Genomic DNA, 14,959 nt, shown 5'->3' on the forward strand with positions numbered 1-14,959 from the left:
GTTAATGTGATGTATTTTTTGTGTTCTTGTGTTTGTGTTGTGTTCTTCTGTTTTTTGTGGTGTTGTTTGTCTTATGTAATATGTTGGAGTTGTATCCGTATTCTTGTGCTATGTATTTGATTGTGTTTAGTTCTTCGTTATAATCCTGTTGGTTCAATGTTATGTTGACTAGTCTGTGTATCATTGTTCGGAATGCAGCTTGTTTGTGTTGTGTGGGGTGGTTGGATGTGTTTTGTGTGTGTTCTTGTTGTTGTTGTTATGGGTTTTCTGTATACTTTCAACGTGTGTTTGTTGTCTACTTTTGTTATTGTGATGTCTAGAAAATTTATAGATTTGTTGTTTTCAATTTCTAATGTGTAGTGTAGCATTGGGTGTATTTTCTTTATGTGTTGATGTAGGGTTTTGGATCTCTGTTTTGTTTCCTTTGTATAGTATTAGTATGTCATCTACGTATCTGTGCCAATACATGATGTTGCCTGCGTGTTTATTGTTGTCTATGTTTAGTATGTATGTCTGTTCTATGTGGTGTAAGAATATTTCTGCTAGTATGCTGGAAATGGGTAATCCCATGGGTAGGCCTTCAGTTTGTGTGTAATATTTGTTATTGTATGTGAAGTAGTTTTGTTTTGTGATTATGTCTGTGGTGTGGATGATTTCTTTGATTTGTTCTTGTGGTGTGTTGTTGTTTTTGAGCTTTCGCTCTAGTAATCTAGTGTATCTTGTTTGGGTATGTTTGTGTATAGCTTAGTTATGTCGAAAGTTGCTAATGTTGTATTGTGTGGGATATGTTTGTCTTTTTTATTTTATTTATTTACTAGGTCTATGTTGTTTTTTATTGTTGTGTGTTTTTCCAATTTTATGTTGTTCCTTATGGTTTAGTCCATACATAACACATCCAACCACCATACCTTGCTCTAAATCTCTCTTTTGCATCTACTTCATTTTACTGACTATTTTATATTAAATAGGAATATCTTAATTATCTTTAAATGTGCCGGGATTCGATCCTGGAACCTTTCGTTTAATGAACCACTATCACAGCCATTATTCTACAAATTCGTTCGTGAACAAACCCTTAAAAATTATGTCTACGCACAATAAATTAACATCAAATACTTCAAAATGTATTAACATATGACTTTATTATATTACAGTTAATAGGCCAAATTGATCACTAATTAGTGTGCTTTCTAACAATTTATAATATATCTTGAGTATATAGCTATATTGTTTTCACGTGCTAATTAACTAGGTTTCCCTTGTTGACTAGTTAATTAACACGAGAATATGTGCTACATATTCCTAATGTATAATATTACAAAATCTAAGATGTGAAGTATATTTGGTGTAAGTTCATATTATTATATTTATACCTGGATGAACTTTAATAAGGAGGCAATTTATCGCAGAAATGTAAGTAGAGCCTAATGATATTTTATTATAGCACACGTCAAGTAAAGAGTGAAGCGATGCTTGGAGAGCGTATTGCTAGAAATTCTAACTCAAACCATCTGTACTGCAGTAGCTGACAAGTTGCACGTTTTCAAATGTGTTCGTAAATAAAAAGGGGAATTTGCATAAATGACAGATGAATTGTGTGTGTATAACGTGTTTATTACTTATTGCAACAAATTGAAAATCATCAACTGCATTCTTTTTATCCATACCAAGTATGTAAAAGAATTTAATGTAACACTAAGTAACAATTCTATGAGAAAAACAATGGAAATATAACCTAATACAAAATTTGGTAGGAACAGTGAATATGTACTCTTAATGTTTTAATGCCTAAAATTGTATTTTACGTAAACATTTTTTCTTCCAATTGTATGGCAAGAAAAAGTGACGTAATGAACATTTCAATATATTTCAGGCAGAAGACTAAACAATATCTGAGAACAAATTGCTTAATAGACAGGTATGCACTCGACAACTAATATTACATAATATTATAAATAAAAGTACTCAATTACTCACAGCAAACATAATTCCTGTTGAGGATGTTGCTCTTTCCCAAACAGCAACAGCAATGATGCGGTACGTAGAAAAATAATTCTCATTGTATTTGTGTATTAAAACGTCCAATTGTACATAAAAAATTTGCACATTATATTAAAGCCGATCCACGTGTAACCAGATAGTTTTTGTGCTTATCTTTACACATGAAACACATTCCTAAATTATCACAACAGAAAGGCATTTACTGCCTTCCTCTTTCTCTCCACTAGATCAATATTGTTAATATAGTTTATCGTCTGATATCTTCTTCTGCCCCCAACTCATCTCCGATTCACGATTCCTTCCAGTATATCCGTCACTAGGCAGTTTCTTCTCATCCAGTGACCCAACCTTTTCCGTTACATCTTCAATTTCAGTATCATTCATTCTTCACTCACTCTTTCCAACACAGCTTATTTCTTATTCAGTGTGTCCATTTAACACGATCCATTTTCCTCCATACATACTTTTTTAATGCTTGTATTTGCTTCCCTTCACTTCGTAGTAATGTCCATGTTTCTGCTCCAAACAATGCCACACTCCATCCAAAGCACTTCATTAGTCACTTACTTCTCTTTCTAGGGTTCCACAAAAGATGCTTCTTTTTCTACTAAAAGGTTCGTTGATCATTCCTATCATCAATTTCATTTCCAAGCAACAGCTGACGTTCCTGCTTATAGTACACCCCAATTATTTGAAGACGACCACTTGTTCTATTGCCTCATTTGGAGTTCCTGACAATGGGCCTCGTCTTAATACACAATGGATGATGAAGAAACATTCTTACTACAAAATATACGAGAAAATAGATTTATAATTATTATTACACTTTTACTACGTCATACTACTTGAGACCAATAAAACGGTACGAAAGGACGTATTTCAACCAATGATGGCTGCTTATCGCACAATTTTATCGCGTCCCTAGCATTTGTTTCTTTGTTTGCCAACATTTGAAACTGCCCTAGTTTGGAAGTCAAAAAAAAAAAAAAAAAGAAAAGAGAGAGAGAGAGAGAGAGAGAGAGAGAAAGGAAATTACAAACCAATCCAGTCGTTGCACAGCAGTTTCAAATATGACTCGCAATTGGCATCCAAGAACAAGAATTAATAAAAATCACTGATCACACCTATGCATCCTCTGAAATCCTATTTACAAATAAATGAAGAGCACCATTCGGAAATCCTGAATAAGTTGAATACACCATGTAGGCCTACATCAACGAGTTCCAATTCTACTACGCACACGTCCAATACAACATCAATTGAACCACCAACCACATTCAAATTTGAAAATTGTACGTTCCATTTAAAATAATTCATGTATATTTTTTATATCATCGTCGTTAATTAAAACTTTTCTAACACTTGTGTGTATTATTAGGTTATGTTATAGCTTCTGCTATATGATATTATGGATAGTCACGTATCAGAGATTGTTTAAAATTAAGATTTATTGAAAATCATCTGTCAAGTGACGTTGATTACTGGGATTCGGATAACTGATGTGGAATGCAACTATTTTAATAAAAATGAAATTGAATCAACAAAGCCTTCTTGACTAGTAACACTGCCATCGTAATATAGATCGAGAACTTCTCGACGAGAAGGCATTGACAGTAATCATAACTCACTACTGCCATCTAGCATGCATCTAGCGAAATATTTGTAATGTGGAGAAGGTACAGCAATACATATGAAGACAGTTGTATTTTCGTAAGTCAATGAATATTTTATTGTATTGGAGTACTTCGTTAATTCTAATTTTTATATACTATCTCCTAATCGTGTAATTGTCAATTAATTCCCAATCGAGTTTTGTTTGAGATTACTGTTGACAAAAGAGAGAATTAACGTTCGAGTTTCCTGCAAATTTCTGCTTAATTACGAATGCTCACCTTTCATTATATATATTTAAATAATATTTCAGGTCTCGATGCCGGTTTATTGTGAACCAAGCCCAACAATTTAACTTACAGGACATTGACAAACACATTCCACAAACACCGCATTACCAAGTCATTTCGTCGGTGCATTTGAAATCATATTTAACATAGTCTTCCTAAAGAAACACGTTTCAGAGAACAGACTTCAAAAGCTTCTCACGTAAAGGTGTTCATTGCTTCTTAGACTACCTGAGCGAAGAAACATTTACTACAAAAATCGTATTACAAAAGGTTATGAACTACAGACTTGAGCACATGATTAGTTAAACTACAATTACTACAGAAACAATTGACGTCACTCAACACGAAGATACATTTGAAAAAGTTTCTCGCCTGTACCCTGCCGTTCATGGTTTCTTAGGATAGTCGAATCTGAAAAACACTAAACAAGAATTTATTATTTGAAAGATTTTTTGCCTGTGTGCTGGCGAACATGGTTTCTCAATTCAGTCGATTGTGAGAAAAACGTACCACAAACTTAACATTTGAAACGTTTATCGTCTGTTGAAATCATAACTGAATTTTCAAGTAAGAATAGCGCGAGAAACACTTACCAGAAACATCAAATTTGAAAGACTTCTCTCCCAAGCGAAGACGTTCATAAGTTCTTGGAATATTCGAATGCGAAAACCCTTATCACACACATCACTTGTGAAACGTTTCTAGCCTGTGTGCACGCGCTCATGCACTTTCAAGGTATAGGAGCGCGAGAAGCACTTACCACAAACATCACATATGAAAGGTTTGTCCCCTGTATGTATTCGTAAATGCTCTTTCAAATGATCGGAGCGCGAGAAACACTTACCACAAACATCACATTTGAAAGGTTTCTGGCCTGTGTGCCGGCGTAAATGTTTCTTTAAGCTAGCAGACAATGAGAATTCCCTACCACAAACATCACATTTGAAAGGCTTCTCGCCTGTGTGCCGGCGTAAATGTGTCTTTAAGCTAGTAGACATTGAGAAATCCCTACCACAAACATCACATTTGAAAGGCTTCTCGCCCGTGTGCTGGTGTAAATGTCTCTTTAAGCTAGTAGACATTGAGAAATCCCTACCACAAACATCACATTTGAAAGGTTTCTCGCCTGTGTGTATGCGTAAATGCACTTTTAAGTAATATAAGCGAGAAAAAGACTTACCACAATCATCACATTTGAAAGGTTTCTCGCTTGTGTGTAGTTGTAAATGCTGTTTTAATTGACTGGAGCAAGGGAAACCCTTACCACAAACATCACATTTGAAAAGATTCTCGCCTGTGTGCCGTTGCATATGCACTTTCAAATCACCAAAGCGCGGGAAACACTTAGCACAAACATCACATTTGTAAGGTTTCTCGCCGGTGTGAAGGCGTTCATGGTTTTTTAGATTAGCAGAATGCGAAAAACACCTGCCACAAACATCGCATTCGTAAGGTTTCTCGCCTGTGTGAATGCGTTCATGGCTTCTTAGACGATTGTACTGCAAAAAACACTTGCCACAAACATCGCATTTGAAAGGTTTGTCGCCTGTGTGTAGTCGTAAATGGTGTTTCAAGGAATCGAAGCGAAGGAACCACTTACCACAAATATCACATCTGAAAGGTTTCTCGCCTGGGTGTAGTCGAGAATGCTCTATCAAGTGACCAGAGCGAAGGAAACCCTTACCACAAACATCACATTTGAAAGGTTTATCGCCTGTGTGTAGTAGCGAATGCTCTTTCAAATGACTAGAGCGCCAGAAACACTTAGAACAAAGATCACATTTGAAAGGTTTCTCGCCTGAGTGAAGGCGTTCATGCCTTCTTAGATTACTTGACTGACAAAAACACTTGCCACAAACATCGCATTTCAAAGATTTCTTGCCTACGTCCGTGGATAAATGGCCGTTGAGTTTTTCCGCAGACGAGAAACATGTTTTAGACGATTCTAATTCCATTTGCTTCTCACTTTCACGAGTCCGCACGGCTTTTGCGGTGGAATCTGAATTCTTGGGAATCTCGCACACAGTCTCGTTCTCTTCAAGAGAAAGACTATCCAATTCTGATGATTCAGTCCTCTCATTCGTAGCTGCAATCCTGAAGTAAATATAATATCAGTCTATGAAAGAGTCCCAACAAATATACATTCAGTTATTGAATATTATAAAAAAAAAAGCTATTTCTTGACAAGGTGAATTACGATTAGAGATACAAGCTTGTAATTAATTTATTAGTAACACAGGAAGTAGAAATATATCTCAACTATTTGGTCTTCACCTGAATAATAAATTTATTATGGATTACACCACGTTACAGAATTGTTGTCAGGTTTTTTTTTTTAATAATCTCCTCTGTTCAAAGTCCCCTGTGTTTGAGTGGGCTAAATTATGCGATTATTTCGAAATTAGGAATTGCAAATGCCCAATACCTTTCTCTAGCTCTCATTATAGTCATATATAAAAACCTTTTTAGTTTTTAATTTTATGAATTTAAAATCAGGAAAATTCGCTGTGGAACATTATTGATTCAATTTCGTAGCAAGCGTCTTCATGAGTAAATTTGAATTGGTATTATCTCTAACTTTACCGTCCTCTGATATCCATCTTCTACCTGCAGTTTTGTGCTAGACTCTTAGGAAAGTACAAATTTAACCGAGTGCGTCACTCGACTTCATACTAAAGAGTAAATAGCATTGGAGGCATCATCACAATATCCTCAATTACTTCAATTTTCACTGCTTATTTTAAATAATAAAATAAAAATTATATCAGAAGCAATATCAATGTTCGGCAGTATGTATAGCTGTAACCAGTTTTTTCATCCACGAAACTTAACAAACTTCGATTAACAAAGCATAATTTATTGCTGTTCAGATTTATGGACTGCAACTGCTAACGTAATATAGCCTGATATAGAGAATGTTATAACCAAAAATATTCGTTAAATATGAAGCGTCTGCAGCAGGTCCTTCAAGTGAGAAAAATGACTCTTGTGATATAAGAAAACGTGTTTCAACATTGTGAGTACACATTGCAATTGCAACATACAAGCAATCAAGTAAAAGCTTAGGAAGTAACTAGCTTTCCTTGTTGTTCAATTTGTACACTGACGTTCAAAGACATCTGACCTTCGATTTTATGATCATGTAAGCGAATTTTTTACTCACAGAATAAGTCAGAAGCTAAGTATGCAAAAAACCAAACAAACTATGAAACAGTATCCCTCAGTCTCAAAAGGTTTCACCATTATTGGGGCGCTTACAAAGTGTCAGGGAAAATGACGTAGTTCAAGCAGAAATTATTATCATAACTGACAATATCTGCGGTATCACGCTAAGCCCAATGTAGTTTTGCAATCAGTAGAGTGGGATAAAGTATTGATTTCTATAATGCGGTATTATTTGTCCGGTACGGTTTACAACACCGACTTTTATCTTCGCCATTTGTTCAAAGAAGTAATAACTACAGAAGCCACATTTACACCAACAAATTATAGTTCAGTATAGATTAGTAGGGTCGGGTATCTATGTATTCACGTGCCAGTATATGGTTCAGTGTTCCAATGTTTCGTGACACAATATAATTCAAGTACAATAAATTATATTTTTGCCTAGAAGAATATCCTATCTTATTTAACATAAGGTACTGTTAGTTTGTAAACAAATAGTCATAAAATATTAAATCCATATCAGATATATTCCAATTTTTAAATAATGTTAATGGCTTATTTCTTTGTCTTTTGTAGAAGATGTTATATAAATTCATTACACTTATTTTACTGGTGATTATTATTGTGCATGACGTATCTCAGGCATTAATAACATAAACATCCGTGCCTGAACACTGAGTAGTCATACAGTTATATGCAGTCTGTTACAGAGAATCACGCGGCTATCCTGTAACTTCAAAATCATAAGTTGCTGTGCTGATTTCGTGACAACACTGCTCTAAACTCACTATGTGTGAGAAATATTGGAGAGTAGGAGAGTTAATGGCTTTACAGCTAAGAACCATGCATCAGTTAATAACAACACCAACATGTCTACCAACTAGAAGAGGCAACAGTGGCCAAACAGAAAGAAATCATAAATTGGTGAAACAACGTTGTTCAAGTACAATTATATGTATTATTGTAATACGGTGTATATCTGGTGTTATGGTAGTGAAAGAATGCTGACCTTAACTACAGCAAAATAAATGAATGAATGAATAAATAAATAACTAAATAAATAAATAAGTAAATAAATAAATATTTAAAAAAGTACATAAATAAATTTATAATTAAATGAATAAGTAAATATATAAATAAATAAATGAGTAAGTAAATAAAAAGGTAAATAAATAAAAAGGTAAATAAATAAATAAATAAATAAGTAAATAAGTCAATAAGTAAGTAAGTAAATAAATAAATGATTAAATATATAAATAAATAAATAAGTAAATAAATAAATATGTAAATAAATAAATTAAATAAATAAATAAATATATAAGTAAATATGGAAGTAAATGAAAGAGCAATTAACAAGTAAATAAGTACATAAATAGATAAATATATAAATAAATAAATAAATCAGGAAACAAGTAAATAAGTAAGCGAATAAATAAGGAAATAAATAAGTAAATAAGCTAGTAAATAAAGAAGTAATTAATAAGTAAATAAATGAATAATTAAATAAATATATAAAAAATGAAATAAGTAAATAAGTAATTAGATAAGTGAGTAAATAAGTAAGTAAATAAGTACGTAAATAATAAGTAAATGAATAAATAAATAAATAATCAATTAATCAATGAGTAAAAGATATATCAATATACAATTAACTAAAACTGGCAAATTAATGTTACACAGTTACTTTGCAACTGTGATTAACGCTTTGCAGAAGAATGCTTGGATTGGACACAAAGTAGAACCGTAGTACATAATTTTCTAGGGAAATATAAAAACTTCAATTGTAAACAAAATGTAGATATTAAGTCGGAGGACTTCAAAACCCTCGGCTGGAATATGAGTGTAAAGGTGCACTACTTGCATGTCCATCTATATTACTTTCCTGAAAATCTACGCATTTTTACTGAAGAACATGAAGAAATGTTTTAACCGTACATTATGGTAACCAGATACCAAGGGAAGTGCAGTGTGAATGTGATGACTGATTATTGCTGGATGATTCTGGCAGACAGTTCTTCTGAATCTGTTCTAAACAGTCAAGCTAACAGACACTTCAAACACAATGAATTCTACGTGAAGACTCGCACACCACACTCACCTTTCCGTCAAAACCTCGTTGTCCTCTGCTTTAACTTCCTCACTTGGGTCCTCATTCACTACGTCCGAGTCAGTCTGCATTTCCTAGAAATACAGAGCAAATAAAACCATAAGATAGCACAATTTACATTAAGAAAAGCGCATCGAATTTAGATGTCACAGAACGACACTTAAATTGTATTAGGCCTAGTAGAATTTTAGCAAATGTAGGACATTTCTTGAGCCAGATTTTTCGTGGGGCAATTTTTTTCCTTGTAGATCTGCGGTTTTGAACCTTTTCCAACATGTGGCACAGAAAAAATGTAATTTAACATCCTGTAGCGCAGTCATATAATGTAAAGCTGTTTTCTTCAAGCAGGAGGGGAATTTTGACAGTTTAAGAAGGGAACGAGTACCGGTACTATAAAATCCAAATAAATGAGATAAATGTATATGCATTAATATATAAAATAAAATATTTTAAATTTTATATGACTTATTTTTAGTCAACATACCGAGGAATGATAATATTCTGAATGGTGAAAAGGCGCAAAAGATGTTGAGAACAGAATCAAAATACATATTATTCACAAACTGAACTAACACAACTTTTTCATTTTTATGTTTTTTTTTTTCTTTTTTTTTTTTTTTTTTTTTTTAAGTTTATGATAGAAATGCAAAATTTAATGAGAAAAAATTATTCCACTGCAATATGAGTGTCAAACATACAGTATTATGAATGTTGTCTTAATTTTATATTTAGAAGATACGACATGATACAATATTATTACAAGTTTTGATAAGATACCTAATGCAAGGAAACATTTCTATTTATATAAACATGTGAAATACGATAGATTTTAAGGTTGGACCTTTACTAATCTGGCTACCCTAGATGCGCATCTGTCATTCTCTTCTCTGTTGCTTGCACACCCACACTTTGTTCACTGAATGTTGACTTGTGCCATATTCGAGATTCTGTCGCACACCAATGGATCACATGAGTACGCACAGCCACGCTGGTGGAAAATGACTGTTATAGAGTAACTATTTAACCACTTATAATAGAAGAAATGTTCTATGAACGAATAATTCAATAAGTTCTAGTCACGAATTTGGTGGATTTTGTAAGTGTTTTACAACAATTTAACAACTGCAATGGTTATCCAGCGTCTCAGTGAAGTGAAGGTGATAATGCCAGCGAAAAGTGTCTACGGTTCAGTGCCGAAAGTTAACCTGCATTTTCTCTCAATGGGTTAAGGGGTAATACCTGAAAAACTTCAAACAGGTAAATTGTCCCAATCTGTATCTGGACACCGATTTGCTAGTCACACGATCAGACATGTTGATTGTAACTCCACACTTTTGAACGAAATTGGTACAATCCCCATTTTTCTGACAATGTCTAGTACCAATGTGTAGCTTAGGAACGATTAAGAATAAGGTATAAACCCGTATATAATGATTCAGTTGAGTTCGCTTTCTATAGTACTTCTATGCTCATTACATTTTCTTCCAGTTTTGCTCCATAAATTCTGCCAGGCAAAATCATTAAGTATACAATTATACAAAAGCTCCAGTACACAAAGATCCCTTTGCTATGACAATACTGAATATCATATCGTAGAGAAAAAAATTGGTTAGAAAATTCGTTGAACAATTTTGTAAACTACATAAATTTCCAGCGAATTTCAACTAAGTTGTAGTCTAGTCATAAGAAGTAAAGGAAATTCAAATATAATGTTTAGTTCTAGTAATTGAAAAATGGCAAAATAAATTTTCTAATTTTACGTTTCTCTACCATTACTAAAATTAAATGCAATTCACTGACAGATTAAGAGTAAATAAAATATACAACAGTATCATGTATGCTGTATTTGCATGTATATATCAGAACATTTTGCGAAATTGAGAACCTATTCTGCAATCGACTCAAAATCAATTATAAGTCGTAAAAAAAAATTACAAAATATTTTCTCTTTATGCGTGAGATAATATTCTACATAAGATACATTGCAAATACGTAAATACTTATAAACAAAACGTGAAAAAAATGAAATCACGAGATAATGTATGTACATACATCTAAAACAAAATCTAATACTAGTAAACGGTGAAATGTATTAAGAATTTTACGTTTTCATATCTAAAACAAACCGTGATAACACTCCAGAATTAGTTCCCTACAACATGACTTATCTTGTAACACTAAATAGTGATAAGTGTTTTTCTGTCTCTATCATGAAGTAAAATGCACTGCAAATACTGTTCTAAAAAGGTAGTATCTGTAACAATCAAAATAAAGATAAACACCGGAAGTAGAACACAGTGCATTCCTTGTGCTGCACTCACCTCTTGTTCAAGTTTCACCATAGGGAACGAAATTGGCACGGGATCTTTCTCACATTTTACCTCTGATAAGAGATCAGAGCTCTGGTTCTCATATTCCTCTTTTATGCCAGTCACGTGATGATCCAAGAAATTTCGTTCCTGCAGTACAAACAAATGTCTTAAAAGAGCAATTGATTACAGGGTGTTAGGAGATGACTTCTAACTTTGCAAGTTGTTCTCTATGCGACGGTATGGCACAGAATAATTATAACTCGCAGCATGTGCTTTACATTATGATGAATAAGTCAAGGATTTATATGCAGATGCATATTTTGATGCAAAAACACGTTATATATGTCACTAACGTCTGTGACAATGAATACGCAATGTTAACTGTGCATAAGTTTTTTTAATATTTTGGCCATTACAGCATATAATATAGGCTAGTACTGTGCACTATATTGTAGCAGTTTCAACATTGTTTAGATTAACAACATTATTTGCGTACTTGTGTAAAAAACAATAAGACTCTGGATTGTTCTGGTGTCAGCACATAATATTCTTTGTTCGACTATACTCGAAGGCTATAAATCCCTTGTGTATGAAGGGAAGCTATTGAAAAACCACCACTGCATGCTTTTGTTTCATTGAACTACTGCACAAAAGAAAATATTCCCAAACATCGCTACCTTACTAACTCTAACACCCCTATCCTCCTTTTCAATGCTTGGCTTATCAATTGAAACCGAAAAATGATTTTGAGACTTAGACAAAGAGAAAAAAATGAATTTGTGTCGTTAGGGATAATATAAAAAATCTACATTGCGGGAATGTGTAGCTTAGCAACGATTAAGAATAAGGTATAACCTGTAACTTCGTTTTTAAATTTGAAATATAAAACCAGATAACAGTTCAACATTAGGCTTTGCTACAACATGACAAATAAAAAATATATTGTCATCAAATTTCTTCTATCTCCATCACAAACTAACACGCACTGCAAATAATATTATAAAGAGATAGTGTATGTGATAATCAAAAATACAAAATAAACACTGGAAGAACACAGAGTGCATTCCTTGCGTTCCACTCACCTCTGGTTCACGTTTCACCATGGGGAACGAAATTGGCATCGGATCTTCATCAATTTTCACCTCATTTGTAGGAGCATGTCCCTGGTCCACATATTCTTCAGAGTAATAAGACATCTTTGCGTTGGCTTACGTATAACAGTCGTTTAATTGTTCCATTTTCTACCGTAATTAATCATTACCAACGAGTTATAATATTGTTACTCGTTGACCGCTACGGTACAAGGTGGTCAGGGCTGACTAGATCCTTAACGAAGTTTTTTCAAGCGGACGTGATCAGACAGACGATCGAGATTCTGAATGGTTGTAAATTCATGTTTCATTCCTCTTTGTAAATATTTAAGGTCCAAGAATCAGTCTCTTTTTTTCCATACCCATAGGGTTATTTTACGACGCTGTACCAACATCTAGGTTATTTAGCGTCTGAATGATATGAAGGTGATAATCCCGGTGAAATGAGTCCGGGTCATTTCTGACCGTTACTCCACAGTTGTGGACTCTCTCATGCATATCTTATAGAGGAAGTGTGTCTAATATGGGGAGCAATTTGTTCTAGGTTTAATTATAGGAACGCAAAATATTGAACAACAGTTTTAACTTCAAAAATGACTTCATACGCCTTTAAGGAACATACTGAGTGTAAGGACTTTTTGTGCAATAGTTATTTAGGTAATTGTAGCAGGATTTGTAAAATAGTTGCATTCTCCCCATATTAGGACACTATGTACCTATTATGGGGAGATTTTATCAATAAAAGAAATAATATAAATTTGACACTGTGGTTTGTATTATGAGTTTTGAATTAATTTAAAATAATATAATACATAATTAATTCTTCAAATAGCATAATCATATACCCAGAATATCAAATTTGAATAATTAATAGAAAAATGAAAACCTAAACAATTCTAAGTTTTAGAAAAACTGAAAGTTTTGAGTTAGTCAAGTCATTTACACAAATCACAAATGATAATCTTGTCATCTGAACCTGCACAAAGTGTATGGCTCCATTTGAAGCATTTGCAACAACGAATCCAGTCTTCACCTTCATTGTCTTCCGAAAACCGTCCAGCACAGAACAGGCATTCGGCGTCTTCTTCATCTTCTGACATGTCTTCATCCGAATCCTCAAGCTGGACAACGTCATTCTCGGAATCAGAAGTGTCGGTTACAAATGGAAGTCGCCTTTTCGACCTGCCACACCGTGATGACGACGTAGGACGTTTTCCACTGGAAGTTCCTCCTTTAGCACATTCATTTTCTCTTTGCTTCCTTTTCTTGGCATTCATGAGTTTCTTCTGTTCAGCTTCCTTTTTTTTGCTCAGGGATTCTTCAATCGTTTGCTTGTACGGAGAGCTGGTAATAACTTGAGCAGATCCTGATCTGGAACTCCTATTGGATGTTTGACTTAGCAAGGAAGGCACTGGACTCACATCTGCTGCTCGAATAAGTGGAAATGATTGAGAAGAAGTAGGAGTTGAATCAATTCCCTTAGCTGTTCCTCGCTGAAGTGGAGACATTTGTTCAATTGGCGATTCAGATGTGTTGGAATGAGGAAAGTCATGTTGCCGGAAGACATTCCTATCGCACGGATAGAGCCCTGCCTTCCGAAATCCATTCATTGCACTTTCTACCGTAGCTGCTCTGGCATAGGCTTTCCCAAGCAATTCTGAAACTTGGTAGATAGTTACAGCTCGGCCACCATTCTGTCTAAGCCATTGTTCTATCTCCTGAGCATAATAAGTCTTGAAAGGTGACATGAAGCTCAAATCCAACGTCTGCATTTTGTGGGTTGCATGTGGCGGGAGGCATATTATGCTGAGGTTATGTTCTCTGCCCAGCATAATTACGTCCAAATTCCTCGTGTGTGAGCTGTGACCATCCAACACGAGCACGGCGGGATCTTGTGCACTAGGTTTGACGTGCTCAATAAAATGACGTAGCCACTGTGTAAAGAGCTCAGTCTGTATCCATCCTGAAGGGTGGCAAGCGTAAATGGACCCTGGTGGAGCTCCATTCATCAGTTCCAACTTCATATTTTTGCGTGGAAAAATTATGAGCAGAGGAACATAGTGACCTGCTGCACTGAAACAAGTGACAACTGTGACGAGACAGCCTCTTTCAGCTGCTTGTAAGGCAGATATCTGGCGCTTACCTTTCATGCCGATCACCTTTGTGTGTTTATGTTGCACTATGCTTATTCCTGTCTCGTCACAGTTGTAAATCCTGTGAGGTTGATGTTTAATTTTTTCCATAGTGCGTTCAAAAATGTCAAACAATTTTGCAACTGCCTCAGGCGTGAAATTTTTTGCGCGAGCAAAAGACAATCCCTGTGGCGATCGAACGGCGAGTTGCGGATTTCGTCGCAAGAAGTTCTTTACCCATTTTATAATA

At 34.4% G+C, this 14,959-nt stretch overlaps 1 protein-coding gene across 1 annotated transcript; it reads right to left on the reverse strand.

Annotated features, from left to right (window-relative positions):
- Positions 1-1,265: 1,265 nt before the first annotated feature.
- Positions 1,266-12,821, reverse strand: LOC138692127 (zinc finger protein 83-like). Its single transcript, XM_069815105.1, has 4 exons — positions 12,569-12,821; positions 11,496-11,633; positions 9,166-9,248; positions 1,266-5,996 (listed from the first exon to the last, which is right to left on the reverse strand). Exons 1-4 carry the CDS (start codon positions 12,680-12,682, stop codon positions 4,604-4,606), a joined length of 1,728 nt encoding a protein of 575 aa, XP_069671206.1. The 5' UTR covers positions 12,683-12,821; the 3' UTR covers positions 1,266-4,603.
- Positions 12,822-14,959: the final 2,138 nt, after the last annotated feature.

This window comes from Periplaneta americana, chromosome 16 (genome assembly GCF_040183065.1).
Source record: "Periplaneta americana isolate PAMFEO1 chromosome 16, P.americana_PAMFEO1_priV1, whole genome shotgun sequence".
NCBI lineage: Eukaryota > Metazoa > Arthropoda > Insecta > Blattodea > Blattidae > Periplaneta > Periplaneta americana.

Coding starts and splice junctions, on each gene's coding strand:
- LOC138692127 (XM_069815105.1), bottom strand. CDS start 12,682: ATGTCTTATTACTCTGAAGAATATGTGGACCAGGGACATGCTCCTACA. Junction 9,249..11,495: donor TGGTGAAACTTGAACAAGAG/GTGAGTGCAGCA, acceptor CTGTATTTCTAG/GAAATGCAGACTGACTCGGA. Junction 5,997..9,165: donor AACGAGGTTTTGACGGAAAG/GTGAGTGTGGTG, acceptor TATTTACTTCAG/GATTGCAGCTACGAATGAGA.